The 25,987-nt window shown below is 42.8% G+C and overlaps 1 protein-coding gene across 2 annotated transcripts in view; it reads right to left on the bottom strand.

Annotated features, from left to right (window-relative positions):
* PTPRT (protein tyrosine phosphatase, receptor type T) overlaps nucleotides 1-25,987 on the bottom strand; it is a 585,877-nt gene that overhangs the window by 89,858 nt on the left and 470,032 nt on the right. For both annotated transcript variants that reach the window (XM_023750890.1, XM_023750889.1), the window contains exon 14: nucleotides 22,677-22,825. In XM_023750890.1, coding sequence (XP_023606658.1) covers nucleotides 22,677-22,825 — 149 coding nt within the window. The remainder of the gene's footprint in view (nucleotides 1-22,676; nucleotides 22,826-25,987) is intronic.

The raw sequence follows: 25,987 nt of genomic DNA on the forward strand, positions 1-25,987 counted from the left end.
AAATTATCTTGCACAATTACTTTCACTTTTGTGGATCTCATCTTTAAAATGAGGGAGTTGTTGATTTATTGGTGATAGCCATTCTGACACGTGTGAAGTGATATCTCATTGTGGTTTTAATTTTCATTTCTCTGATGATTAGTGATGTTGAACATTTTTTCATATGTCTATTGTCCACCTGTATGTCCTCTTTGGAGAAGTGTGTATTTAGGTCCTTTGCCCATTTTTAAAATTGGATTGTCTTCCTGGGGTTGAGTTGTATAAGTTCTTTATATATTTTGGAGATCAACCCCTTATCTGATGTATGATTGGTGAATAGGTTCTCCCATACAGTGGATGAGTGGATAAAAAAGCTGTGGTACATTTACACAAAGGAATACTACTCAGCTGTAAAGAAAGGAAATCTTACCCTTTGCAGCAGCATGGATAGACCTGGACATTATTTTTTTTAATATATTTTATTGATTTTTTTTTACAGAGAGGAAGGGAGAGAGATATAGAGAGTTAGAAACATCAATGAGAGAAAAACATTGATCAGCTGCCTCCTGCACACCCCCTACTGGGGATGTGCCCACAACCAAGGTACATGCCCTTGACCAGAATCGAACCTGGGACCCTTCAGTCCCCAGGCCGATGTTCTATCTACTGAGCCAAACTGGCTAGGGCAGACCTGGACATTATTATGCTAAGTGAAACAAGCCAGTCAGAGAAAGACAAATACCTTAGGATCTCACTTACATGTAGAATCTAATAAACGAAATAAACTGATGAATAAAATAGAAACAGAGGCATGGATTCATGCAGTAGACTGAGCTGTCAGAGGGGAGGGGCGTGTGTGGGGGACTGGATGAAAGGAGGGAAGGGATTAGCCAAAGAACATATATGCAGAATCCATAGACAACAGAGGGAAGCGAGGGTTGGGCTGGGTGGAGGTGGGCAAAGTGCAGGGAAGGGGGTGGAGAACATCTGTAATGGTGTCAAAAAAAATTAGGAAGTTGGATTAGACCAATGCTTCTCAAACTTTACTATACATTCTATGGGGATAGTTTATAATGCAGATTGTGACTCAGTGGGTCTAGAACAGCCGTGGGCAAACTATGGCCCGCGGGCCGGATCCGGCCCGTTTGAAATGAATAAAACTAAAAAAAAAAAGACCATACCCTTTTACGTAATGATGTTTACTTTGAATTTATATTAGTTCACACAAACACTCCATCCATGCTTTTGTTCCGGCCCTCCGGTCCAGTTTAAGAACCCATTGTGGCCCTCGAGTCAAAAAGTTTGCCCACCCCTGGTCTAGAATGTGGCCTGAGAATCCGCATTGGTGGTGAGCTCTCAGGTAATGCCCAGGCTGATTGGTGGTCCATGAACCTGAACTTTGAGTAGCAAGGGATGGTCTCTAAAGGAACTTCCAGTTCAGAAATGCAATTTGTTCCTGAACAGTTCTAGCGTTGCTCACAAAAAAGCAAACACTGTCCTTTATGCTCTTAGTGTGTGAATGAGGTAGTGAAGCTTCGCACTGTCCAAAAACAACCTACAAAAAATTCCAAGCAACCAAAGCCTTTACTCTGGGGAGAACAGATACCTAACACCCCCACAAGAACTAATAATGCATTGTGTGCCTACCGAGGTGTAGCCTGGCAGATCCTCAAGGGCTGGGCTACAGAAGTTGATCACTGAAATGGCAGCCTACTCTGTTTAACGCAGCGGACCCCAAATCTTGGTGCTGGACGGGTCACTTAGAAAGTATCTGAAACACAGATTCTTTGGCTCCTGACTCTGGACCTAAGAACTTAAAAGTTTTAGTTTGGGGTCAGTCATGTTTGGAAACTGCTGTTATAACCATGCAGTGGGAGAGGGAACAGGGACTAGAGCCAGAAAAAGGAATTTTGATTCAATTTCTGATGAAAACATGGTAAACATCAGTGCTGCAAACCTGCTCACCAGCTTCTTCACCCCACTGGCTTTTTTCTTTTTCTTAAAATTAATTTATATATTTTTATAATATACAAAATAAATCTATTACCAGGTTGTAGATCCAAAATAATTAGCCATTTCCATTGGCTTTTTTTTCATGGTAATGAAGGTGTGCAGGTCACAAAGGAATCGCTGTCATAGAGAAATAAACTGAATAGTTGCACTTGTGGGATGTCGGAGCTTAAAGGACCCCTCAAAGTCCGTCTACTGAAATGCACCAGAAGAACCAAGGTTAAATCCTGGCTCCACTGCTATTAACCGAAAGGCTTTTGGTAAATTATCACATCTCACTTGTTAAGCTATATATTAACTGCTACATAAGAAACCCTAAAACTTAACAAGTTAAAATAACAAGCATCTACTATCTCACCATTTCCGAGGGTCAGAAATCTGAGTGCAGTATTCATGACTCAAGGTCTTTCACGAAGTTTCCCTCAAGCTATCAGCTGTGGTTATGTTCGAATCTCCAGACTCAACCCTGGAGAATCTGATTTCATGTTCCTTCATGTGATCATTGGTGATTAATTTTCTCATGGTTCCTGGAGCAAGGGCCCAGCTCCTTGCTGGCTATGGGATGGAGACCTCCCTCCATTCCTGGCCCAGTGGACTTATCCATTGGCAACTCCCAACAGAGCTTCCCACAGAGCAAGCAAATGAGACAGTGAGAGAAGATGAGAGCCACAGCCTTGTCATAGCCTACTATTGAAAGTTACATCCGCACTTACTTTGTCACATCCTAGTCATTAGAAGTCAGTGGCTAGATCCAGCCTGCATTCAAGGACGGGATTACGAGAAGATGTCAAATAGGAGGCAGGGATTATTTGGGTCATTTTAGAGACTGCCAGCCACAAATCCCAAACGTCACTCCACAACGCTTTTGGGAGAATCCAAAGAAATAATGTCAATGAAATAGCATGTATAGACATTACAGCAATATAACATATAAGATCACATTATGACAACTTATTCCAAGAGGTCCAATCAAAACCCTCCAACCGATTTTACTTAGCTTTGCTAAGTGTCTGATCCATTCAGTTAATGCAAGTTCTTTAATTCATGAAAGGTTCTAAACTTCCCTTTCTGCACTTCTCCAGACATTTTCCCAACATCTGACACTTCAAGGGAAATAAATGGTTTAATTTTCCTTATAACATAAATTGCCATTGACAGTAACTTTAATCACTAAAGAGTTAACAATGCACTTTGAATGGCTTTACCCAGATAAAAAATTCATTCCCTAAGTAAATGAATTAGCCACATAATTGACAGTCGATTCCAGTAATAAAACACTAATTAAGTGATTCTGCTAAGTAAAAAGTGCAGTGTGATGAATTTGCTAGACAATGGACTAACTAATAAAGTTTCATGTTAAGTAAATGGCCCATAATGGTAACTAAACACTTGCCCTGTCTAGGATCAGTTGAAAAAGCAACACTGCTTTCAGGAAGCAATGACAGAAGTGACTGTGCCAGCCAACATCCTAACAACATTACACTGGGCTCCTTTCCAAGCAGGGACCAAGTCATAAGTCTGAATGAGATAAATGTACTAGATCTGGGGGCAAGGGCAGGGCAATCACTGTGGTCATAGCAAAGGTGATTGACCTAAAGGAGGACTTGGCCTAGTCCAGTAGCCAGACTGCAGTCATAGCAGAACCCAGTAATGGGCAAGTGCTGGTAGCATTCAATGCCAGACCTTACTGGGCTAAGGAAAGTCAGAATCAGCACCAAGGAGAGATCCTGGATGTGGTGGCTGCAGGAGAGGTTCCTAGAGATGGACATGTGCGTTGTCATAGACAAGGAGGTTGGAGGTTATCGGTTTGCTCTCTGCCTCAGGAGGCTAGGATGGCAGTGGACTCAGCTCGCATAGGTACAAGGGTCTTTGTTGTCCTTGGGAAGCTTTATAATAGTGCTTCTGGAAGGATCTGGGTTCAGAGAAGTCCATGCTTCCCATGGCTTGGACTTCCAAGTCCTATCCAACAAAGAACACTGCAGACTTTCCATCATTAAAACCTGTTCTCTGGCCGAAACCGGTTTGGCTCAGTGGATAGAGCGTCGGCCTGCGGACTGAAAGGTCCCAGGTTCGATTCCGGTCAAGGGCATGTACCTGGGTTGTGGGCACATCCCCAGTGGGAGATGTGCAGGAGGCAGCTGATTGATGTTTCTCTCTCATCGATGTTTCTGACTCTCTATCTCTTTCCCTTCCTCTCTGTAAAAAATCAATAAAATATATAAAAAAATAAAAAAATAAAAAAAATAAAAAAACCTGTTCTCTGGACATTTATAGTTGGAACCTGGTCTTAGTTTCCTTGCTTTTCCTTGAACACATCAGGCACACTCTTGCCTTGGGAGTCTCTAGCAAAAACACTTTTTTCTGACATGGCTTATACAGCTTATCTTTTTCAAGTCTTTGGTCCAATTTCATCTTCTGTAATACTGAAATGCTTCCTCACACATCACTCCCAGCCCCACTTATGCTCTTCCATTGTTTCAAAGCACTTGTCATCTTACCTAAAAATAGACAAACATGTAAATTGACCATCCCTCCACTACGCTCACCAGCCAATCAGGAGAGTATGCAAATTAACCCAACAAAGATGGCGGTTAATTTGCATACGTAGGCCGAAGTGGTGGAGCGATGACTGACAGCTCTGGCCGGAGCAGCGACCACTGAAGGCTTGGGCCGGAGCGAAGGCCTGGGTCCTGGGTGCCGGAGGAAAACCAGTGCCAGCAGCCAGGGGAAGGGAAGGCCTATTGCACGAATCTCTTTGTGCAACGGGCCTCTAGTTTTCTATAATATACTTTTTATCTTTTATTATTGTCCATTGTTTATTTCCTATCTCTCTCTGTGCCCTACCACCACTACCACGTAAGCTCTATGAAGTCAAGGGTTTTTTTTTCTGTTTTATTCACTGATGTAGCAAGAGAGCCTATAACATGTTTAGCACATAGTAGGTGCTCACCACACATTACTGATTTAGTAACTGGCAGCAGGGTTATGAAGCTTGTTATCCTCTAACCCAGTGGTTCTCAACCTTGGTTGCACATTAAATCACCTGGGAATCTTTATAAAATCCTGATTTCTGGGCCTCATCCTCCAGAAATTCTGTTTCTTTGTTACTAATGTTGTGGCCTCACCCCATAACAAAGAAACAGAATTTTCGGAGGATGAGGCCCAGAAATCAGGATTTTAAAAAGTTTCCCAGGTGATTCTAATGTGCAGCCAAGGTTGAGAACCACTGCTCTAACCATTAAGGAGAACAGTGCAATACTAGAAACAGATGGAGTAAGGAACAGCCTGTATCCTGGGATTTGAAGACATCACTATTAAATTATGCCATTCCCCCAGTGGCCTTAGAAGTGGGAGAGGCAGGCTACAGTAGTAAGATCATATGCAAGAGAAGGATTAGGTTTGAATCTAAGATCTATCACTTACTAGCTATGTGGCCTTGAAAAGTTACTTAATCTCGCTGAGCCTCAGTCTTTTTATTGTGAAAGAAGCCTAGTGTTAATAATAATTGTTGCTCTATAGTTTGTGAGAATTAAAGGATATAACATATGCACAACATCCTGCACAGTCCCTGACACATAGTTAGGGCTCCATAAATGTTAGGTTTTTCTACTTTCCTCTTTAAAGACAATAAAACATATCCCTTAATTCATAAGGGTAAGTAGGACTTTTCATGTTTTCCCAAACATTGACAAGATCCAAAAGAGAATAAAGTTGGAAAAGAGGAAGTAGTGAATAGAATGGGGGAGGGGAAGGAAGGAAAAAGAAGTTGGAAGCATTGGGCCTTCTGGAGGGAAGAGGAGAGGTCATGAGGGCAGAAGCAGCAGGAGCCACAGAGTAGTTCTGAAGATGTCCCTTTGGTTTCCAGGCCTTCACTCAATTACAGAGTCTAAGGAAGCTAGCATTTGATTATGAGGCCTTTAGAGTTGATGATTAGGACAAAGATACCAAGATGAAGGCTTCTTAAGAAATCAAAGTGCTCCCCATATAGCTCTCTAAGACTAGTGCAAGGGTCTCCTTACCTCCACTATGGGGTCAAACCTAAGAGCAGCATCTCCATGCCTCCAAGTCTTCATTTTTCCCAGCAGTGCACAAGAACAGTTGGTTGAGCACAGAATAATTAAAAGTGAATCACTGTGATCCACCTCGAATCACAAAATTAACATATGATTCATTCAACAAACACTGATCAAGCATCAATCATATGCCAGGCTCTATACTAGTCTCCAGAAATACAGTCGTAGCCAAAACAGAAGTGGTCTCTGCACTTTGGAGCTTACAGCCTAGTGAAGAAGACAAACATTAAGCAAAAAACTCCTAAGTGAATAAACATGTGCACACATGACACTTGTGATTCATACCGGGAGTGACTAAAACATAGTGCTATTAACAAAAAGGTCACTGTTTAGACTGGAGATTGGGAAGCCCTCAAAAGGTGACAGTTAATCATAGATATGAAGGATAAATAGGGGATAAATAATAAATGATAGAGAGTAAGAATGTTCTAGGGAGAGGAAACAGAATTGTGGAAGCCATGAAGTTGGAAAATACTTAATGTTTTCAAAGAATAGAAAGTCAATATGAATGGACTCTATTGAGCAATCCAGAGAGGTCAAAGATGAGACCAAATCTGTAGATGGAAACCAGATCATTCTAAGCGTTAGAGGCCATAAAACACATGGTGACCCAGTGACAGGCTTTTAGTTGGACAGTAGTATGGTGACACTTGCATTTTAAAACTGCGGAGAAATCCAGGCAAGTAGCTATTTTATAAGTAAAGCATGATAATGACATTGAATTAGTTGGTGAACCTCTGCTGATGGGTCAATTTGAAAGGAGAGTGATGTGTCAGAATGAGAAGAGATATTAATAAGCAAGTGTCCAGGGAGCAGCTTTGCAAGCGCATGCATTTGCCAGGGCACAGCTGGTGGAAGACTCAGTAGAGGACCACATGGGTCTACACTGCGGCAGAAGCAGAAGTGACTGCTGGTTTGGAATGATTCTCTTCCTTTTGGAGCCTCCGTCACATCTGTAGATCAGAGGGAATTTCACCTAACCTAGATCAAAGTCCCTGAAGATGAAAAGGGGTTTTTACTTTGGAAAAACTGAACTGGCCCAATGAGACATTAACTGAATAAGGACAGTTGTTTCAAAAATCAAACATGTCCGAATATTTCCAGGCATAACACCATCAAAATATTAACTGACCAAGCAGAGAGACAGATTCAATACTTGTGAACTTAAAAGCAGTCTCCCAAGTGGAATGCTGTTGAGCATCCTCTCTCTACCACCTGCTTCATTATGAAGAGCTGGTCACACCAACTGGTTTGCAGTGTCTGCTGATTCTGCAACCAGATATGTGTGGGTATGGGTGTGGGTGTGGATATATGCGTGAAATAAAATTTCCATGTACACCAATATTTTGTGCTGTCATTTTTCTTGAATCTGAAACAATACTTAGCTTTTATTAGCCTTATTAACTCCCACTCCAGTACTATTCTCCTCACTGTCCTAGAATAATCTTTCTAATGTTAGACATAATCCTGCCCTTTCACTTCTTAAAATCTGTGTTAGCTCCTTGCAGAAAACAATATATTTCTAACTCTCTAGTTTTTGAAACCTTTTAAAACAGTCCTTGATTTCTTTTCAGGTTCATTTCCTACCACTTAACCCCATGGAGCTAAAACTCCAAATACTCCAGGAAGGTCAAAACACCCACAATTACAAATCCAAGGAAAGGGACTTCCGGAGGAAAGGGTCAAGGTCAGTCTGACCTCTAGAAGGATCAGCACCTTGGGCAGAGACCTGCCCTTCACATTCTCTCAAGCCCTAGAGCAGTGGTTCTCAATCTTCCTAATGTCGTGACCCTTTAATACAGTTCCTCATGTTGTGGTGACCCCCAATTTCATTGTTACAAATTTAACATAATTAAAGCATAGTGATTAATCACAAAAACAATATGTAATTATATATGTGTTTTCCCGATGGTCTTAGGCGACCCCTGTGAAAGGGTCGTTGGACCCCTAAAGGGGTCACGACCCACCGGTTGAGAACCACTGCCCTAGAGGGAAGTTCACATTATTGATGTCTTTTGGACTCTGTATTTTAGAAAATATATCTACACTCACAGGAAGTTGTACAGGAGAGCTAAAGCTCTTTCCAGATTCTGAAAATCTGCAGAAACCCTGGTGAACCATGTGCTAGTAATGGAAAAATTACCATTCTAACCCAAGTGGAAACTGGATAGTCGAAAAATATTCCTATTTATTCTTGATTATATCAGCCAAGTAGATTTTCTAACACCTCAGTGCCTTGTATTCTCTTCTTTTAGAACAGTATGGTAGTTTCTGTAAGATGACTATCGATTTCTTCTCTTTGTACAGGCATACACCTTTCCACTTATTGACAGGTGGAGCCTGTTTCTCCACTCTCTGAGGCTGGCCTGCAACTGCCTTTAATAATCATGTGCATCAGAAGTGATGCTGGCCAGTCTGGACCAAGCTTTGAGAAGACTGGCATTCCTCCGGGTGTTCTCAGAGCACTTGCTTTGGAGGAAGCAGCCGTCATGCACGAGTCTCATTTCCAGGAGTCAGCCATGCTACAAGGAAGCCCGAGTTAGATGCAGAGGGAGAGCGCAATGCCGGCCAGCTCCAACTGTTCTAGTCATTTCAACCAAGGGGTCTGGCAGGCAAATAAAAGAACCATTTGGGCATTCCATCCTCGGCAGATGCCACTCGAGGGAGAACCAAAGCCCCTGATACATGGCCTTGGAGAGCTGTCCCAGTTATATCTAGCCATGCAGGCCACTCCAGCCGAGTCTCCTCATGTTCATACAGACACAAGATATCCCTGCCATGCCCTACCCAAACTCCAAGCCTACAAAACTGTGATAAACACACATGGTTGTTGTTTGATGCCATTAAGTGCCCATATGGTATGTTATACCAGAACAAAGAGCAATAATATGTTTCTCACTTTCTGCCTTGACAAACTTGGGCCACTCATCCTTTAAAATTCAACTCCTCTGTGATATTTCCTTGATCATCTTGAAGCAGCCCAAGAAGCCTATTTTCATTTCCTATGTATATTCTACCAACTCATCTTGGCTTTTTTCTCACCTCATAAACCAACATGATCCAAACCCCTTCCTAGTCAGCAAGCTTCAATAACTAAAGAAACATCTTAGCTCCCAGGACAAAGGGTGTGGGGGAGCCAGCTTTTCATCACCGTGTATGTTGAACCCATATAACAGGTGCCCACTGTCTCCCATAACCTTCTCAGATAACTGATGTTCCTGTGGCTACTTGGGAGGCCATCCAGTCAACGGAGAACCACAACCTGCTGTTACATCTTCTTCCTGTGTTTCCTGTGTTTCTTGCTTATTCCACTGGCAGAGCCAGATAGCAGCCTATCTGAGTCCGAAGACCACCAGCGGTTAGCCTTTCCTTTCTCCCTGACCAGAGAAATGATCGTATCACATTCCCAGACCAGCCAATGGCCGACTGCTTGAGGACACTTTGAGTAGCAGTTCCCAGTTTTTCAGGAACCATAAAAAGAAACTTGTAAAGTTCCTGCTGGTATTGACAGACGAGGGGTTGGTGGCAGGGGTGGGAGACATGCTGAAATCTGGCAAAGAAGCATTCTTTGATTCCTTTCTGTCTGCACTCAATTCTGGATGCAGAAAACAGAACAACAGTATGTAGTGTGAGCTGTACCAGGCTTTCTAAGTATCCATTTTTATTCTTTCTTAGTATACAGGATTGCTATGCCTGAGTCCCATCTGTCTATACATCCATCCACCTAGGCACTCAACTAAATCAGAATTGGGGGGCACTCTGTGCTACACACCATGCTATATGCTGGGGATAGAGTAGTAAGCAGGACATATAATGGTCCCCCCCCCCCTTGGAGCTTGTCATCTGTCACAGGGGTTGGGCCTTCAATAAACCCATTTGGAAGATGAGGTCAGTGCTGAGGAAAAAGGGAACAAAATTCTATGACAGCACCTCACAATGAAATCCAATCTGGTCTGGGGAGAACGGGGTGGAGAATGGAAGAAATCCATGAGTTGAGATCTAACAGAGTCATTTAGGGACAGAGTGTGGGTGTAGCCAGTGCTCTAGATGAGGAGTTGGGAAACATTTCAGCTAAGGGCTAGAGAGTAAATATTTTAGGCTTTGTGAGCTAGATGGTCTCTGTAGCAATTACTCAGTTCTACTGATATAGCACAAAAGCAGCGACATATAGACTATTCTTTTTTTTAAAAAAAGCATGGCTGTGTTCAAATAAATATTTACAAAATGGAGAGTGGGCTGTATCTGGACTATGGGCTGCAGTTTGCCCACCCTGCTCACGATACAGTAACAGCATAAACAAAGGTGCTGTGGTAGAAGGGTGTGGAAAAGGGGAAGCACCCAAACAAGGAGGTAGTGTAACTGCTAGAGCCCACAGAGAAAGGGGCAGTGAGAGGTGAGAACCTAGAGAGGATGGCCGGGCAAGACCTGTAACAAAGGTCAGAATGTGGACTTCGGTTTGTAGCTTAAGAACAATCAGAAGCCAGGGATGGATGAGGCAACATGCACAGATTCACCTTGAATAGCTCTCCCTGGCTGTTTAGAAGAACGTGGACTACAGAATGATAAGAATGAATATAAGGCTTATTTAGAGCAGTGATTTTCAACACTGGTGTGCTGCAAAAATTTAAAACATGCAATACCTGCCTGTTTAGTCAGGGGCACTGACCTCTTTTCCCTTAGATTGTCAAATAAAATAATGACAAAAGCCAACACAACAATAGCTGCCTGGTGTGAATGAATAAAAATTATAGCTATTTTTTTTGTCAATCGATTGGCAAAAAAATAGATTTTTTTGGTGTGCTGCAGAATTTTAGTAACTAGTTTATGTGTGCCATGAGATGAAAAAGGTTGAAAATAGCTGCTTTAGAGGCTACAGATCTTATTGAGGTAAGAGATCCGTGACTTGGACAAGGATGGAGGCAGTAGATGTGGATGGGTTCTAGACATATTGAAGATGTAGAATAATCCAAACTTGGTGTTGAATTGATGTAGAGCGTAAGGCAAAGGGAAATGTCATGATGAATCTGTATCTCTGATGAGTGGACCTTTACTCTTGTGTCTAACATATCGCCTCCTGTTTTAGTTCCAAGAAATATAATTTTTATTTTCATTTCCAGCCTCCATAAAATTAGGAAATCAACTCACATGGCTGGTAAGGTGAAAAGCAAACCACCTGAAGGGAGATGAATCACATAGTTAATGGGCCAGGACAGCTTCCTCTCACCAGGCACTAGCATCTCTCTACTACATCATGTCATATCAAGGTTGCCTGTGTTCACTGTCACATCATGGGCTTTTTGAGGGTAGAACTGCTTTTGTCTTGTGTGTGTCACCGACACTTAGTAATTTGGTTGGGGGATTTTCTCACTTGATGTATGCCCATTCTCGAGATAGGCTTGGGTTAGAGATGTATTAGATGTGATGTGAGTAGTTCTCTCAATACAGTCAAGAGCATTCCACCGAAAGTCAGCCTGAGTAAGCAACATCAGGACACCCTCCTTCTGAAATGAGCAGGAGACCATCAAAGGATGATGGCAATGGTAATGCAGAGGACAGAGGGGTTTTGCCTAACCTTGGCCCTTTAATCTTTTCTTCCACTTTCTCAAATGCTACTTTTTAAAGATGTGCCCTTTCTAAACCTCTAATTCCTATCTTATATCTGCTGCCCACCTCTGGGGGCCATGGGACAACCTTACACCTGGGCAAGAACTTTAGGAGGGCTCCTTGACCTTTGTGGTAGAGTTAACCTTATGACTTCATTGATTTTCTAAGGTATGTAGATCCACCCCAATCCCTAACATATAAATCAGACTTCAGGCTCTTTGAAATTTCTACTTTGAATCAGAAAATTCTGCTTTAAATACTGAGATCCTGCCCTGGCAAGTGTTGCTCAGGGGTTATAGTGTTGGCCTGAAAACCAAAGGGTCGCAGGTTCAATTCCCAGTCAAGGACATTTACTGGGTTGCAGGTTCAATCCCTGTTCTCAGTTGGGGTATTTGTGGGAGGCAACCAATTGATGTGTCTCTCTCACATATCTCCCTCTCCTCTCCTCTCCTCTCCTCTCCTCCCCTCTCCTCCCCTCTCCTCTCCTCTCTCCTCTCCTCTCCTGTCCTCTCCTCTCCTCTCCCCTCCTCCATACCTTCTTCACTTGAAACCTCTCTCTTAAAAACAACAACACAAAACTGAGATCCTATCATAATACAGGCTGAGTAGACAACCAGGAGGCCATCTAATCAATTGACTCCTTCGTACACTCTGAGTTCCATCTAAGGGCCCAGGTGGATGACCAGAAGGTTCTGCACTTGTACCACATCCACACAGCCCCTTTGATAGTCCCCTGTTTTCCCTAAGCTTTTACTGACTGGTTTTTTTTTATCAGCACTTCTCATATGTAAATCCTGGTTCAATGTTCTGGCTCTTTCATTTACTTGCTGAGTGACCCTGGGCATCCCACTGAATGGGTTTCATCTTGATGTGTCTCAGCTTCCTTATTCATGGCCCAGTCTTCAACCACCTTGTACACAATGAGATGCTTCAATGGTTAGAAGATGGAAACCAGAGGAAGAACTAGTGAAGAAGCATAGGAAATGGCTTGGGAGGAAGGAGAAACCCCAGGAGAGTAGAAGCCAAGCAAAGAAAGTATTTCAAAAAGGATGGGCTGCTGATAAGTCAACCATAAACCCAGGTCCAAACCCAGGTTTGGTTTCTTAGTAGCTGTGTGCCCTTGATACAGTTACTTAATTTCTTTGAGCTCAGTTTCCCTAACCTGCCTCATAGAGTTGTGGAAAACATGAAATGAAATGATGCATGAAAAGTTCTTTGTCCAGTAATTACTCACAAAATGCTAGCTAGTCGAATTATTAGCTATGTTTTCAACTTATCAAGGCGGTAGCTGTGAGCTGAGGGGGGGGGGGGAAAGGTCTCTAAGCTGGGTTTATTCTGCTACCTAGCAACTGTGTATTTACATTTTCAACATCACTTCTTTATCCCTGATTACTTTAGCAAGCACTTTCTAAGCGCCCTGTTGTAATTCAGGACCACCTGTGAGGTGTACAGAACAATTCTATTTTCTCCTCAAGATATAGAGGCCTGGCATAAACTGTCAAAAGCAACTTAAGCTTTGCAGCTTTACTGAGGTCTCTTTGGAAGGGTATTGAGAAGTAATGCCTGGGCCAGCTCACAAAGGAAAGGCCTGTAGGTGATAAAATGCTGTCCCTACTTATCTACCATGCAAAGCTGAACCTATACAAATCAAGTCAACATGAGGCCATGTTCCAACAACATGCAAAGACACCTAACACTAGGATCACTCTAATTTCCTGGAAAGTGAATCTGATGAGGCTAGAAATGTTAAGTCCCAAAGGCAGATTCCACATCTCTGGCCATATGAGCTCAAACCATAGCACCTTGTGCCCCAAACCCCCTTCTCTGAGCCCACCATGCTCCTTATACCTCCAAGCCTTTGTCTCTTCCGCCTGGGACAATCTTCCTCTTGTTCAAATCAAAATCCATTTCCTTGCATAGTACTCTGATCAATGTTTCTGGGGCACTATCCATGCCTTTTCTCTATCACTTATCACATTAATTGAAACCAATCCACTTCCAAATCTCCTCTTGGAAGACAGTAATATTCCTGAAGGGAGACACCGTGTCTTATTTAACTTTACAATTCCTACATTGCTTGGTATATAGTCAGCATTCAATGAATATTTAAAGGAACACCTCAGCTTCTCCCATAACCAGGAAATGAAAAATACAATTCAATTATAGAAGGATCTGTTTTGTGTAGAAATCAGATTGGGGGTCTACAGAAAATATTTTAAGACAAACCATTATTAACCAAAGTTTAGTCTTCTGCAGGAGACCATGGGACAAGGACTAGAGTGATCACAGCCCTCAATTCTAGCCCAGGTTCTGCTAGTGACTCAATGAATGACCCTGAGAAAACTCAATTCTTCATCTTTAAGATGAGGAGTTGGATCAGATGGTGTCTAATACAATTTTTTGGTTTTGATGATCTATGATATCCCTTTTTGAGTCTAATATCCTTCTCTGAAACTTGTCTTCATTTAACTCCTTAGTGTCTGTGATGGATAATTTGTCAACTTTTTCAAGGCTACTTAAATTTCCATGTTTCACTTCCCAGGAATAAACAATCCCATTCAACACTGAGTTACCAGGAACTTAATAAGTGTGCCCTTTAATCTGTCAACCAAGTGGATGATCACAAGATATTCAATAACCCCTGTAGAATATTCGATAAAACTGGAGGCAGCGAGCTTGTAACATTCAATTCTTTTCCTATATTCAATTTAATCCTGTAGCACCCAGAAAATATAATTGTGCCTGCAAACAGAATTTCGGGCATTAAAAAAAATCATCTTCACAATGTTCTGTTGAAATCTTGGTTTCACTGTGTGACTCATGATTGCTTTTCCTTGTAAATTTCCACTCCTTCCACCCTGACTATTAGGATGTTTGCTGTTCAGACAAAAGGAGAGAAAGTTCCAGAGATGGTTGGGAGGGGACCTCTCGGCTTGGGACCCTCACAGCTATCCATGGGCTTAGCAGCCTTCAGGTCCTCTAAGTGTCAATGTCTCCTCGGTGAATCCACCCCGAGAAAGGGGAGGTAGAGCCTTCCTCTCCCAGTGTGCCTGTCACTCTACTGTTGCCAGGACAACAGCACATGGAGAACCAGGGCTTTGGAAGATGGCCGTCCTGGGGTTTACCATGTACTAGGATTCTCAAACTTGAACATGAGTCAGCATCACCTGGAGGGCTTGTTACAAACAGTAAGCTTGGGGTTTAGTAGGTTTGGGGTGAGGCCCAAAAATTTACTTCCAAAAAGTTCCCAGGTGATGCTGATGTTGCTCATCTGGGGACCACATTTTAAGAATCACAGCTTTGAGCAAATGACTCATCATCTGTGGACTTTGGTTTCTCCTCTATAAAATGGGAATAATACATCTACCTTACAAAGGGAAGCATAGTGGAGTGGTCTTGGCTGTGGGGTGTCAAACAGACCTGGGCTTAAGTTCCAGCTCAGCTATTGAAAGCTATAAAGTCTGGGGCAAGTTCCTCACAATTTAAACCTCAGTTTCCTCACTTATAAATAATCAGGGATAATCATAACAGTTATTTAATCCTCCCAACATACTGATGAGATAAGATAATGCATATAAAACTCTCAGCTGGAAATGGGCTCATAATTAATGCTCAATAAATGATAATTGGTATTATGAACATTAATAATTATTACATTTTGAGGCCCCAAACTGGGATGATTAAGTAAGCTCACTGGTTGAAATAATCAGAAATCAAAAATATTTCAGTATGCTGGGATACAGGGTCAAATATCACAAAAAGACTCTGCTTGGATGAAATATAGAGTCCTTTACTTGGGCCCTCAAATTCATCTTCACCTGGGCTGAATGAGGCAGCCTTGTTGGGTAGATACGTGATAGACATTTGGAGGTTAATTCAAACATGAGCCTTGTATTCTGAACCCAGGTTTGGAATCCAGCGGGAGGGTAATGGTAGCTCTCTGAACTTCTAGCCATTAAGCCCCATGTAGGGGGTCATATTTGTCTTGGACATAGACATAGGCCAAATGGAGACAGAGGTATCAATCAAGATTTTGAGTAGATTGAAAAAGAGAAATGTATCCAGAAGAAGGCTGATGTGGGGACTGCTTAGCCTCAGGGAAGGACCTCCAGGGCATATAGGTGGCAGCAGTACAACAGCTGGCGGAGGGGTGGGAGAGACAGGAAGAGAAAGACTGACTTCATTATCCATGTGACATCAGAGGGCAGACAAGGGCCAGCATATGGTTGCTGACGAATACATACTTGTGTGCAAAACCAGGAATGAATGAATGGGAGTTACAAGAGCAGATTTCAGGTTAAAAGAAGACAGAATTCATTACCAGAAGAATTGGAACCAAACATGGGCTTGGAGCTAGAAAATCTTATTTTGAATGCTAGTTCCATCACTCATTCATTCATTCATTCATTCATCCATCCAAACAAATCTCAATGAATATCAAATGGGCCTGATAGTTGAGCAATGGCCAGCGTATGTACTGGTCACCAACCATGAAGGGCCCAGAAATTCATTCTGAGGACTTTAGCCTTGATTTACCTCAGGAGCAACGGGGAAGCACTGAAGGATTTTAAGCAAAAGAGTAAAAGGTTAAGTTGGGGTATTACAAAGATGGGACAGCAGAAATGTATTTAACCTCATTGAGCTTAGGTTTCCTTACTTATGACATCAAGACAGTAATTCCTCCCTGGTAGCAATGTTTTGAAAATTACAGATAATATGTGAACAGCACTTAGCAAAATGACTGCCCCAGAGGAGCTCCTGAACAAAGGGAAGGTGTCATCAGCGATCCTTAACATGGCATGCTATCACATCCCTCATTTCTCCCGGGAAGGTCATGGTCACACCAATCTTTCCAGAGACCCATTTCTGCAGCTGGCTCACCATCCTCCTGAAAGGGTTAAGGAATCTTCCTCGGGAGTTTGCCATCACCCCAGCCAATCCCCACTACATTTAAAAAGTCATGATCTGTCTTCTCCATTTGAATTGTTTTAGTTACATAACATATTTCTAAAATAATCAGGTTAAAATCTTGCCTGGTGCTTCCCCCGGCCTGCTCCATCTCTGCCAAACCATCCCCGGGGGTATCAAGCTTGAACATTTCCATACCTGCCTGTAAGGAAACACTCTTATGTGGTCTGTGGGCTGAAAGGCAGGTGGGGCATCAGGCACTAGGACCCACCCTCCTCGGCAGCAGCACATATCTCCTGGTATATGCGTGCTGCCTACCAGGTATATGCTCAGTCACACTGGAGGTACAAAGTCAGGGGAAGGGCCTGGTGGCTCTTAGTGCAGGCTGCTAGTGCAGCCCCCGCTGGGCTGTGTCAAGATGCTCATTGCTGAACCATCTGTTTGCACTGCTAGGCTGTGAGCTCTCTGTGGACAGGGGCCATTGCATGCTCATCTCTCTGGCCACCTACAGGGCTTGGACCAGCTCAGGAATGCCCAAGGATGGGACCATAGGTCTACAGTTCCAGCTTCTTAAGAAGCTGTTGTGACAATTCCCACAGATTCTGCCTGTAAGAGCATCCGATGCCCTAGGACAGTGGTCAGCAAATTGCGGCTCTTTGGTCCCTTGAGTGTGGCTCTTCTTAAGCCTTAGGAGTACCCTAATTAAGTTAATAACAATGTACCTACCTATATAGTTTAAGTTTTAAAAATTTGGCTCTCAAAAGAAATTTCAATCGCTGTACTGTTGATATTTGGCTCTGTTGACTAATGAGTTTGCTGACCACTGCCCTAGGAGTTCAGGCTCTGAAGTGGACAGAGGAACCAAGGTAAGGCCCTGAGCTCCCAGCCAGCAAAGCTGCTCATCTTGATTTCCTTTCTCTCCATTGCTAGCTTTGAGGTGGAGAGAAAGCTAAAGGTGAGAGGAAAGACAAAGGCACTTGGTTTTGAAAGTAAAACATGTGCTTTGGGGTCCAGACCTCACTATCTCTTCATCATGTGACTCGAGGAAGATCTTTTAATGTCTCAGTGCATCAGTTTTCTCAACTGTAAACTGGGGCGAATAACAAACATACCAATTGTACAGGGTTCCTGTGAAAATGGACTCAGATGCCATATTTGAACATGCTGATCTCAGAGCCTGGCACCTCGTGGGGATCTGATTGGCTCCATGACAGGGCCTGCCTCAGGCCTCCATGTAGGACACAGTTGTGGCCACAGCTTCTTCCCACATGGTTGAAAAGCTGGCTGACCATCGGGAGAGAAGTGGAGCTGAGCTCGCTCCCAGCCGCAGTGGCCCCACTCAGTGAGACCTGTGAGCGGTGGGCTGCCATTGATGGTACAGGAGAAGCCAGATAATACTATTTGGCTTCGATCCCATCGTACTCTATGTGTGCAACTTTGAGCTTATTTACTTCAGTTCTTTGAAACTAGGTTTCCTCATTTAGGAAATTGTAATTTTATTTAATTATGGGGTTCCTAGGAGACTTAAGAGTGGGGTTTGTCTAACGCATCAGATCTAGTAAGTGCCATGGGCTTTCACTACTAGGAAACTCAGAGGCAAATTGGAATTTGAAAGTTACCAGCTTGCATAGTTAGATTACTTTTTAAACATAATATAATTCCATTTTAATATAACCTGTTTTTGACCTCCTTGTCTTCATTTATGTTTTCCTGATCCCGATCATTTATTTCTCTTACAGCTGTCTAATTTTAGGTACTTTGACAGGATATTTCCCCAAATTCTTTGCAGAACTAGGCGGAGAGAACCTAACATGTCAGGAGAGATGGATCCTCACTATGACTGTGCAAATGCCTGTGTGATGTGGGGCATGGGGTCTCTCTGAACCTCAGTTTTCTCATCTGTAGAATGAGGGCAATAATATACCTGCTAGCTATCTCATGGTACAAGAATAGGATCTCTCACTCCTTTGCAAAAGTACTTTCATAAACTATGAAAAACCTGTAAGAGAAAACATTTATTCTTTGTGAAACAATGCCCCATTTTACTTATTTTTGCAATAATCCCCTTCCCCAAACTGTGCCTGAGACTCATGGCACAGGGACAGGTATATATTAAGTGCTGAGAAATGGCCATTGAATTTCATCACCAAGGCCTCAGTCATGCCCATTTCCTTACTCAGCAGAGAGCTTAAAGGCCCAGTGTCTTTTTTGACCTAGATTGTCTTCACCCATCAGAGATGGAACCATTGCACAGAATGGAAGCATAAAAATAAAGACAGAGTTAACAGTACCCAGTGAGTAAGTGAGTCTGTCAAATGCCATATGGGAAAGGCAGGCAACCAAAGTCCCTATCATAGGGAGTCAACAGGGATTTGTTTTGAAGCATTCTGACTTGGCCTGAAAATAAACAAGAAGACACCATGAATAAAAGATATAAAGATAAAGATCTAAGTAGGGATATAAGAAGAAAGCCCCAGCAAACAACCCCAGTGAGTGAAAGATCTCAGAAAAAATAAAACACAACCAGGCACACAGGGCAATAAGATCAAAATCAGATTACTTGATTAAAGCCAGCATTTCTTTAAACTGAAAACAATGCATTGTTGGTCCTTGAAATATGACATGCACTCCTTTTTTCAAGAATGTCAAAGCAATGGCCCATACTTCACACAGCCCCATCACCCTTGCCACCCAGAGGTCATTGTTCCTAATGCAAAATTGGGGGGCTGGAGTGAATGGATGTTGCAGAACTTAGCATAGCAGTGACTCAGACTAGAAAACCCCAGAAGATAAACCTTTGCATGGAAAAGCAGAGTTTGAATTAGGTCAGGGCCCACCTGCTCAATAATGAAATAATTGCTCGGGGCACGTTCATCTGTAATCTTTTCCAATGTGACATCTATTCTTGTGCTCTGCTACTCTCAATGTTTCCTCAACATTTGCAAATAATCCTAGGCTAGGGCCTCCTAAAGACACTGCCGCCGAAGCAGACAGTCACTTCCCTAATGCCTCAAAAATAGATTCAATTTTATATACAGCAGGGTGATTTCAGAAGCAATTTCAACATCTCCAGTGTAAGCATTACTTATATTTTTTTCTCCCTCAAATCTTATTCCAGTGGTTCCACAAGGCACTTGGAAAGGCACCTGATGCATTCCAGGGCGCTCAGAAGAACCCCAGAGCATGTTTGTGGCTATAGCCTGAGGACACTAGCTGCATAGATTCAATCCTAACATGTTGATTGATGCAAACAAATGCAAAATTTCTTAATAACTGAGTATAGTGTCAATTGAAATTTGTTTTTCCTGTCTTTTTATAAAGCAGTATCATTAAAATGAATGCATATACATATATGTCTCTGTGTGAGTATATATAAAACACACATATCAATCCTCTGGAAATAGTGTCTCTGGATTTTAAAATATCTGATTAGACTCTGTACAGTGTTCTGCCTGTTCCTCTCTGGCTGGCTAATCCACCTCAGTCTTAGGCGCTTTCTTCTGAAGAGTCTAAGTTTTGGCCCATGGGGAAAAGGGTGATGATGTTTCCCCTTAAAATCTAAGAAATTGGTGTTACCCAGGTTTTTCTTTCAGGTCAGAAAGCTTAAGGTCACATACCTACAACTTTGAGGTCACAATGATTGTCATGCGTCTTAGACCATAATCTTTTTGTCATTCAGAGTTCTCCAAGGACATTCTTATAAGTGCAAAAAAAGTGTGCACAAGAGACTGGCCTGTACAGGAAAGGTTTTGGGCAAATGGGTGGCATTCAGTCAGTATGTGTCATCAGCTAGACTTGCCCCTGGGCCCAAAGCAGGAAAGTCAGTGACAAATTAATACAGCCAGCGGCTGGGGGGAATCCATAAGGGCACACCAAGCCCATTTCCTTGCTCATCCCTCTTTCCCTCTCCTGGTCCATGCCAATATCCCCTTTCCCCGGGCCCCAGGGAATATATGAATCCCAGCAATTGACCTTGGTTGAGAATGGAAAAGGACTGGCTTTATGGTTCGGCAGACCAGAAACTTGCTCTGCACTCAGAAAAATGAAAGCTAAGTATTTGTTCATGAAATAATCACTACATGCCATTAGACTTTGTCTTTAAAGCCATTACTCAACTACAAGAAGTGCTCAGACTGAGCTTCATCAATAATGGGCAAAGTGACACCATGTGTCTATTGATAGAAGGCAAGGAGATGCACATGAAATCACCTATGTTGTATTTTTGCCAACATGTTTAACCTGAATGTAATCATGATGAAAAAATCAGATAAATCTGAATTGGGGAATACTCTATGGGACAACTGGTCTACCCTTTAAAAAAAAGTCAGCATCCTGAAAGATAAAATACAGGTGGGAGGGCTATTCTAGATGAAAGGGGCTGAAGAGACATGATGACCAATCTAATGTGATCACTTTTATTGGATTAAAATAATAATCATGATGATAATAATAATAAATGTTAGGGCCATTGAGGAAATTCAACTATGGGCTGGTATATTAGGTATTGAACTAAGGTTACATTTCTTGGGTAGGATAAGTTCATTGTGGTTATTTTGAAGAGCTGTCCTAGTTCTTAGGAAACACATACTGAATTCTCTGGAGAATATATATGGGGAGAGAGAGAGAGAGAGAGAGAGAGAGCGCGCTCACAAATATGAGCAATTTGTGAATCAAGCCAAAGGCTATAAGAGTATTCATTTTATGCCCCCTCCCAACCTTTCTATAAGTTTTTTATAAGTTTAAAACTAATCTCTCTTTCCCAAGGCAGCACATCAATATTTGAAAAAGCCATTTCTGCCCTTGAAGTTCAGTATTCTTAACCAAGGTCCCTATAGAAACCCCTGAGTGGCTTTTACCAAACCTACATCCCTCCCTACTCCTCATCCCTGCCCTACCCCTCATCCCCTCCATACGCCTCTTCCTTCAGATTTTGATTCAGTGGGTAAGGCCTGGAACCCAGATATGCATATTTTGAAAACTGCCTTGGATGGGTTGGTTCTGTGCTGCACAGGAGGTTAAGAACAATGGGTCTGGGTTACCCTCAGATCCTGGGTCCATCAGGAACTAGCGGTGGAACTCAGGGTAGGTCAGCACAACACCCTGAGCCTTGGAATCCTTTTCTATAAAATGGGAACAATAACACTGGCTGTGGTAGGGAGGAGGGCGGTCAGTAAACATTTGCTTTTTTTCTTTCTTCATCTTCTGAAGATCTGAATCATCCCAAACTGATCACATCCAAAGTGATTTTTACAAAACATGGTTTCTTCCATTTGTCATTGACACAGTGTGTGGAGGTCATCTGTCCATGCTCACATTCCTTTAGATTCCCTGCATTCCATTAAACCCAGAAAAAAACACACAAAAAAACTGGCCGACAGAACAATCTGAACACAAGTCAGTTCTCTCGAGTCTGATCACCAAGGTAACTTTAGGTCACCCGTCCGGAGGATGCCCTCTGGAGGAGGGCCAACCCCGGAATCTCAGCCATTTCTGTTGGCTCGGGGTCCTGTATTAACTCCGCGTGAGGACTCAGGTGCTCCTGACTAAATGCCACTTGGAACATTAGCCGGAGCTTGGAACTGGCCAAGGTTTGGGAGGCATAGCTTCCAGGTCTGAATATGCTACTCATCAGCGCTGGGACTTGAGAGAAGTTGCTTCTCTAGGCCTCAGTTTCCCAAGCATTCAAATCAGATACAGCAATAATCTATGACTCATCTACCTTACATGGTTTATATCAAATGTTGTTTTAAAAACTGTAAGACACTCAATTCAATATGGCATGTTTTTCTCCTTAAGTGCATAACCATGTATTCCTCCTCCCTTTTTTTTTTTTTTACTGTTATTAGTTTTAACCTGTCGTTATTTATGCCACAAGCAGTTAAATGGCTGACTCCATTTTGAGGCAATTCTTAAATTCTGCTTTTCACCCCAGGATGGGTGGTCCCAACTTTTTCCCTGGAGAACTTTCATCCTGGGCCGTCCCAAGGAAGCACCCCAACCCCATGCCCAGCAGCACCTGACCACTGTGAGGGGTCCACAGCAGAGGTAACAGGGTCAAGCAGGACCACAGATATTCCCTTCCCTTGAGTGAGCTCAACTTACTGAATCCGTTAACATCCTGAGAGCTGGAGGAGAAGCCTTCATCATTGCGGCTGGTGCTGAGCTTGGTGGTGGGTTTGTCGGTCGAGGCCACAGGCCCCATCTCCCTCTGGGCTCCGCTCTGTGTCTCCTTCTGCTTCTTGGCCAGCTTCCTTTGGGACATGTGCAAGGGAAAAAATCACAGTCAGATGGTGCCAGTTGCGTTGAGAAGACCAGATTGCTCTCCTTCCCTACCCATCATCCTCAACCCCAAACCTGGTTCAGTCTCCAGAAACAGAGTCAAGGTGGGTCCTCCAGTATCAAGGTGGAATAAACCTAAATCCTTCTAAAACCATTAGTGGCTTCTATTTACTCAGGAATATGATATGCATCCTGCCTCATCTCCAACTACGGTGTGTTCTTGGAACAGGATGAACTTAGATGAGCTTAGAACAGGAATTCGGTGAGACTAGCATGATGCTTCCCTTGCTCTCCTGTCAAAGGCATGAGAGGCCAGATTGATCTTTCTGTTCCCATGGCTCTGAATGAGATTTCAATGGAGTCTGACCTTTCTCAGGAACTGAGCTCATGAAATAATTAAGAAAACAATGGTAGATTGAAGTAGGGGTTGGTGGTTGGCAGTGGGTGAGGGTGGAGTTTAGGTAGCCTTGTAGCTCAGAAGGAGAAAAGTTCAAGCTAAACCTGATGTATACCTTTTTACTTAGGCATAACAGACTCTCAGAACCAGATGGGCATTTATAATAATACTAGTTTAGAGCAGTGCTTTTGAATTCTGGTGTAAAATGGAATCATTTGGAGAGCTGAACACACACACAGGCCCAGGCTCATGAAGTAGGACAGTGCCTGGACCTTTGCATGGCCACCAAGTTCCCCAGGTTATTCTGCCACTGCCCATTGAAGGTTAAAGCCATTAGTTTTAACATCAGGCAGGCCTGGGTTCATATTCTACCTCTACCACCTGGCAGCTGCATGACCCAGGGCAAGTTCCTCTGTGTACTGTGGCAAATAACAGGACCAGCCTCAAAGCGTTGTGAGAATTAAAAGAGACAACGTGTGAAACACGTACAGCATAGTGCCTGGCACACAGTGAACACCCAACACAGCTGCTATGCTTGTTTTGATATCATCGCCACTGGATCAACTACATTCCAAAGTCTGAAACCCCCTCCAACAGCCCCACTGTGAAATCCCCAGGTTATATCAAGTGATGGAGACTTTGACACCTAAGGAGCTAACGGGTTAAAAGTTCTCCACATGGATTTGAAATCTATTTCCCTTAAGTTTTAACTTATTTGTCTTAGATCTATCATCAGAGATATAAACATATGACTAAGCCCTCTTGCATATGATAGTTCTTCAAATGTGTCTGAAAGGCAGCATGGTCTCTCTGGGTTTTCCCAACATTTATGCATCTAAATATAGTTATTATGTTCCTATGATATGAAAGGCTATAGGTAAAATCTCAAGAGGAGATTCTTCTGGTTGTCTTCCTTCATTTTTCACAGAACTTGGTTTCAGATTTAATCTTGGTCCCTCCTATCTCAACGAGAGAAGAACAGATGTCCCAGAGAAGTCAAATTCAGTGCCATATAAGAAATAATTCTTCAAAGTTGAACCCTCCTGATTATGAAATAGGCAGTTTCAAGAGGTAATGATCTCCCTGTCAGAAGAGGTATTAAATGAAAGGATAAACCTGGACTTAGAGATGTTTGAGAGCAGTTCATCCAGGATCAATTCTAGTTGGACACTATGCTAGCATCCTCCTTTGCATGGGCCCCTTGACGTAGGTGTAGATCACACAGAAGAATGACCAATGGCACACTTACCAGTAAATGAGTGTAACTTGAGAAGAGTTTATACAGAGGTGGGGAACTTTTTTCTGCCAAGGGCCATTTGGAGATTTATAACATCATTCTTGGGCCATACCAAATTTTCAACTTCAAAATTAGCCTCTACATTTGGTCAGACTTTCATTAACTCACCCCTAATGCCCCTGCAAGGCCAGACCAAATGATTTCATGGGCCTTATATGTCCCATGGGCTGGATGTTCCCCACCACTGGCACAGAACCACCAACAAAGGTGAGAGGGTGTAGGGGAACCCAAGGTAGAATATATGACCAGAGAGCAGTCTACCACTTGTGTGTCCAGAAGGAAAGGGGAGGAAGCAGTCACCAGAACCCAAAAGGAGAGAGTCCTGAAGAGGCCACCTGCATAGAAATGGCCTTCTCTTGAAGGAGCCAGCCAATCCTGAACCAGAGACATCATGGCCTGGCTACCTCCTCCCCTCTACCCTGACCTCCTACAGTGGCTCTCATTCGCTGAGCCCAATGGGAAGCCAGTGACATGGAGTCCCTATGGATCCAGCTCTGAAAACAGAGAGCAGAGTGGAGAAGCATGGAGAGTGGATCTGCTCCAGGAATCCCTACCCAGAAGAAACGAAGTGATTCTACCTCCCTCCTTTGGCCACAATTTGTATACAGATGCAGCCTAAAATGGAATTCTTTATCTTTTCTTTTCACCCATTGGTCTGGGGAAAGCTGGGCACTTAGGAGTAGGAATGCATCTTTCTTACAATGCTTTGGCCCCAAGCATACTGTTCCCCTAGTGAAACTATTCCAGGCAGATAGAAAAACAACAGGAAAGGTAGCACTGGATCAGTTTTTCTCACCACCTACAAGTAATCAGACAGGGAGCGGGGAACGCCAACGAAAGAAAAACGAGCAATTCTGCTACTGATGACATTTTGAAGCTTTATTCTTCATTTATTATCAAAAAGGAATATGTTTAAAAATGTATATGTGACCTTCTTAATCATAAATTTGAAAAGATATACATCAGATCCTTTGCCTCTACCCGAGCTGTGCTCACATCGCCCCAGGAGGAAATAAAAGGAAACTTGATAAGAAAGTAAACTTTAAAACTATAAATGACTATGTATCGGAGTCTTTGATATTTCCCTGGGGGCAGAACTCCTAACCAATCTCATTCCATTCAGGGTAAAATAATATGGAGAGAGCTGTCTTTGGCACAAATCATTGCTTTCCAAAGGGATAATATTAATAAAAAACAGCTTCGCTGCTTCTATGAAAAATGGCATTTCACAGAAATGTTTGGGCAGCTCTGAACACCTGGATAAATATATGAAACACTGAGCCTCTCCAAAACACGTATTTAAAAATTGGACAACTGAGTTGTAAAAACCGACATACGACATCCCTAGTACTTAGTTCATGGTTGATGCTACCTGTTCATGATGATGATGATGATGATGATGATGCTCTATAGCAGTGGTTCTCAACCTGTGGGTCGCGA

This window comes from Myotis lucifugus, unplaced genomic scaffold, assembly GCF_000147115.1.
Source record: "Myotis lucifugus unplaced genomic scaffold, Myoluc2.0 scaffold_16, whole genome shotgun sequence".
Lineage (NCBI taxonomy): Eukaryota > Metazoa > Chordata > Mammalia > Chiroptera > Vespertilionidae > Myotis > Myotis lucifugus.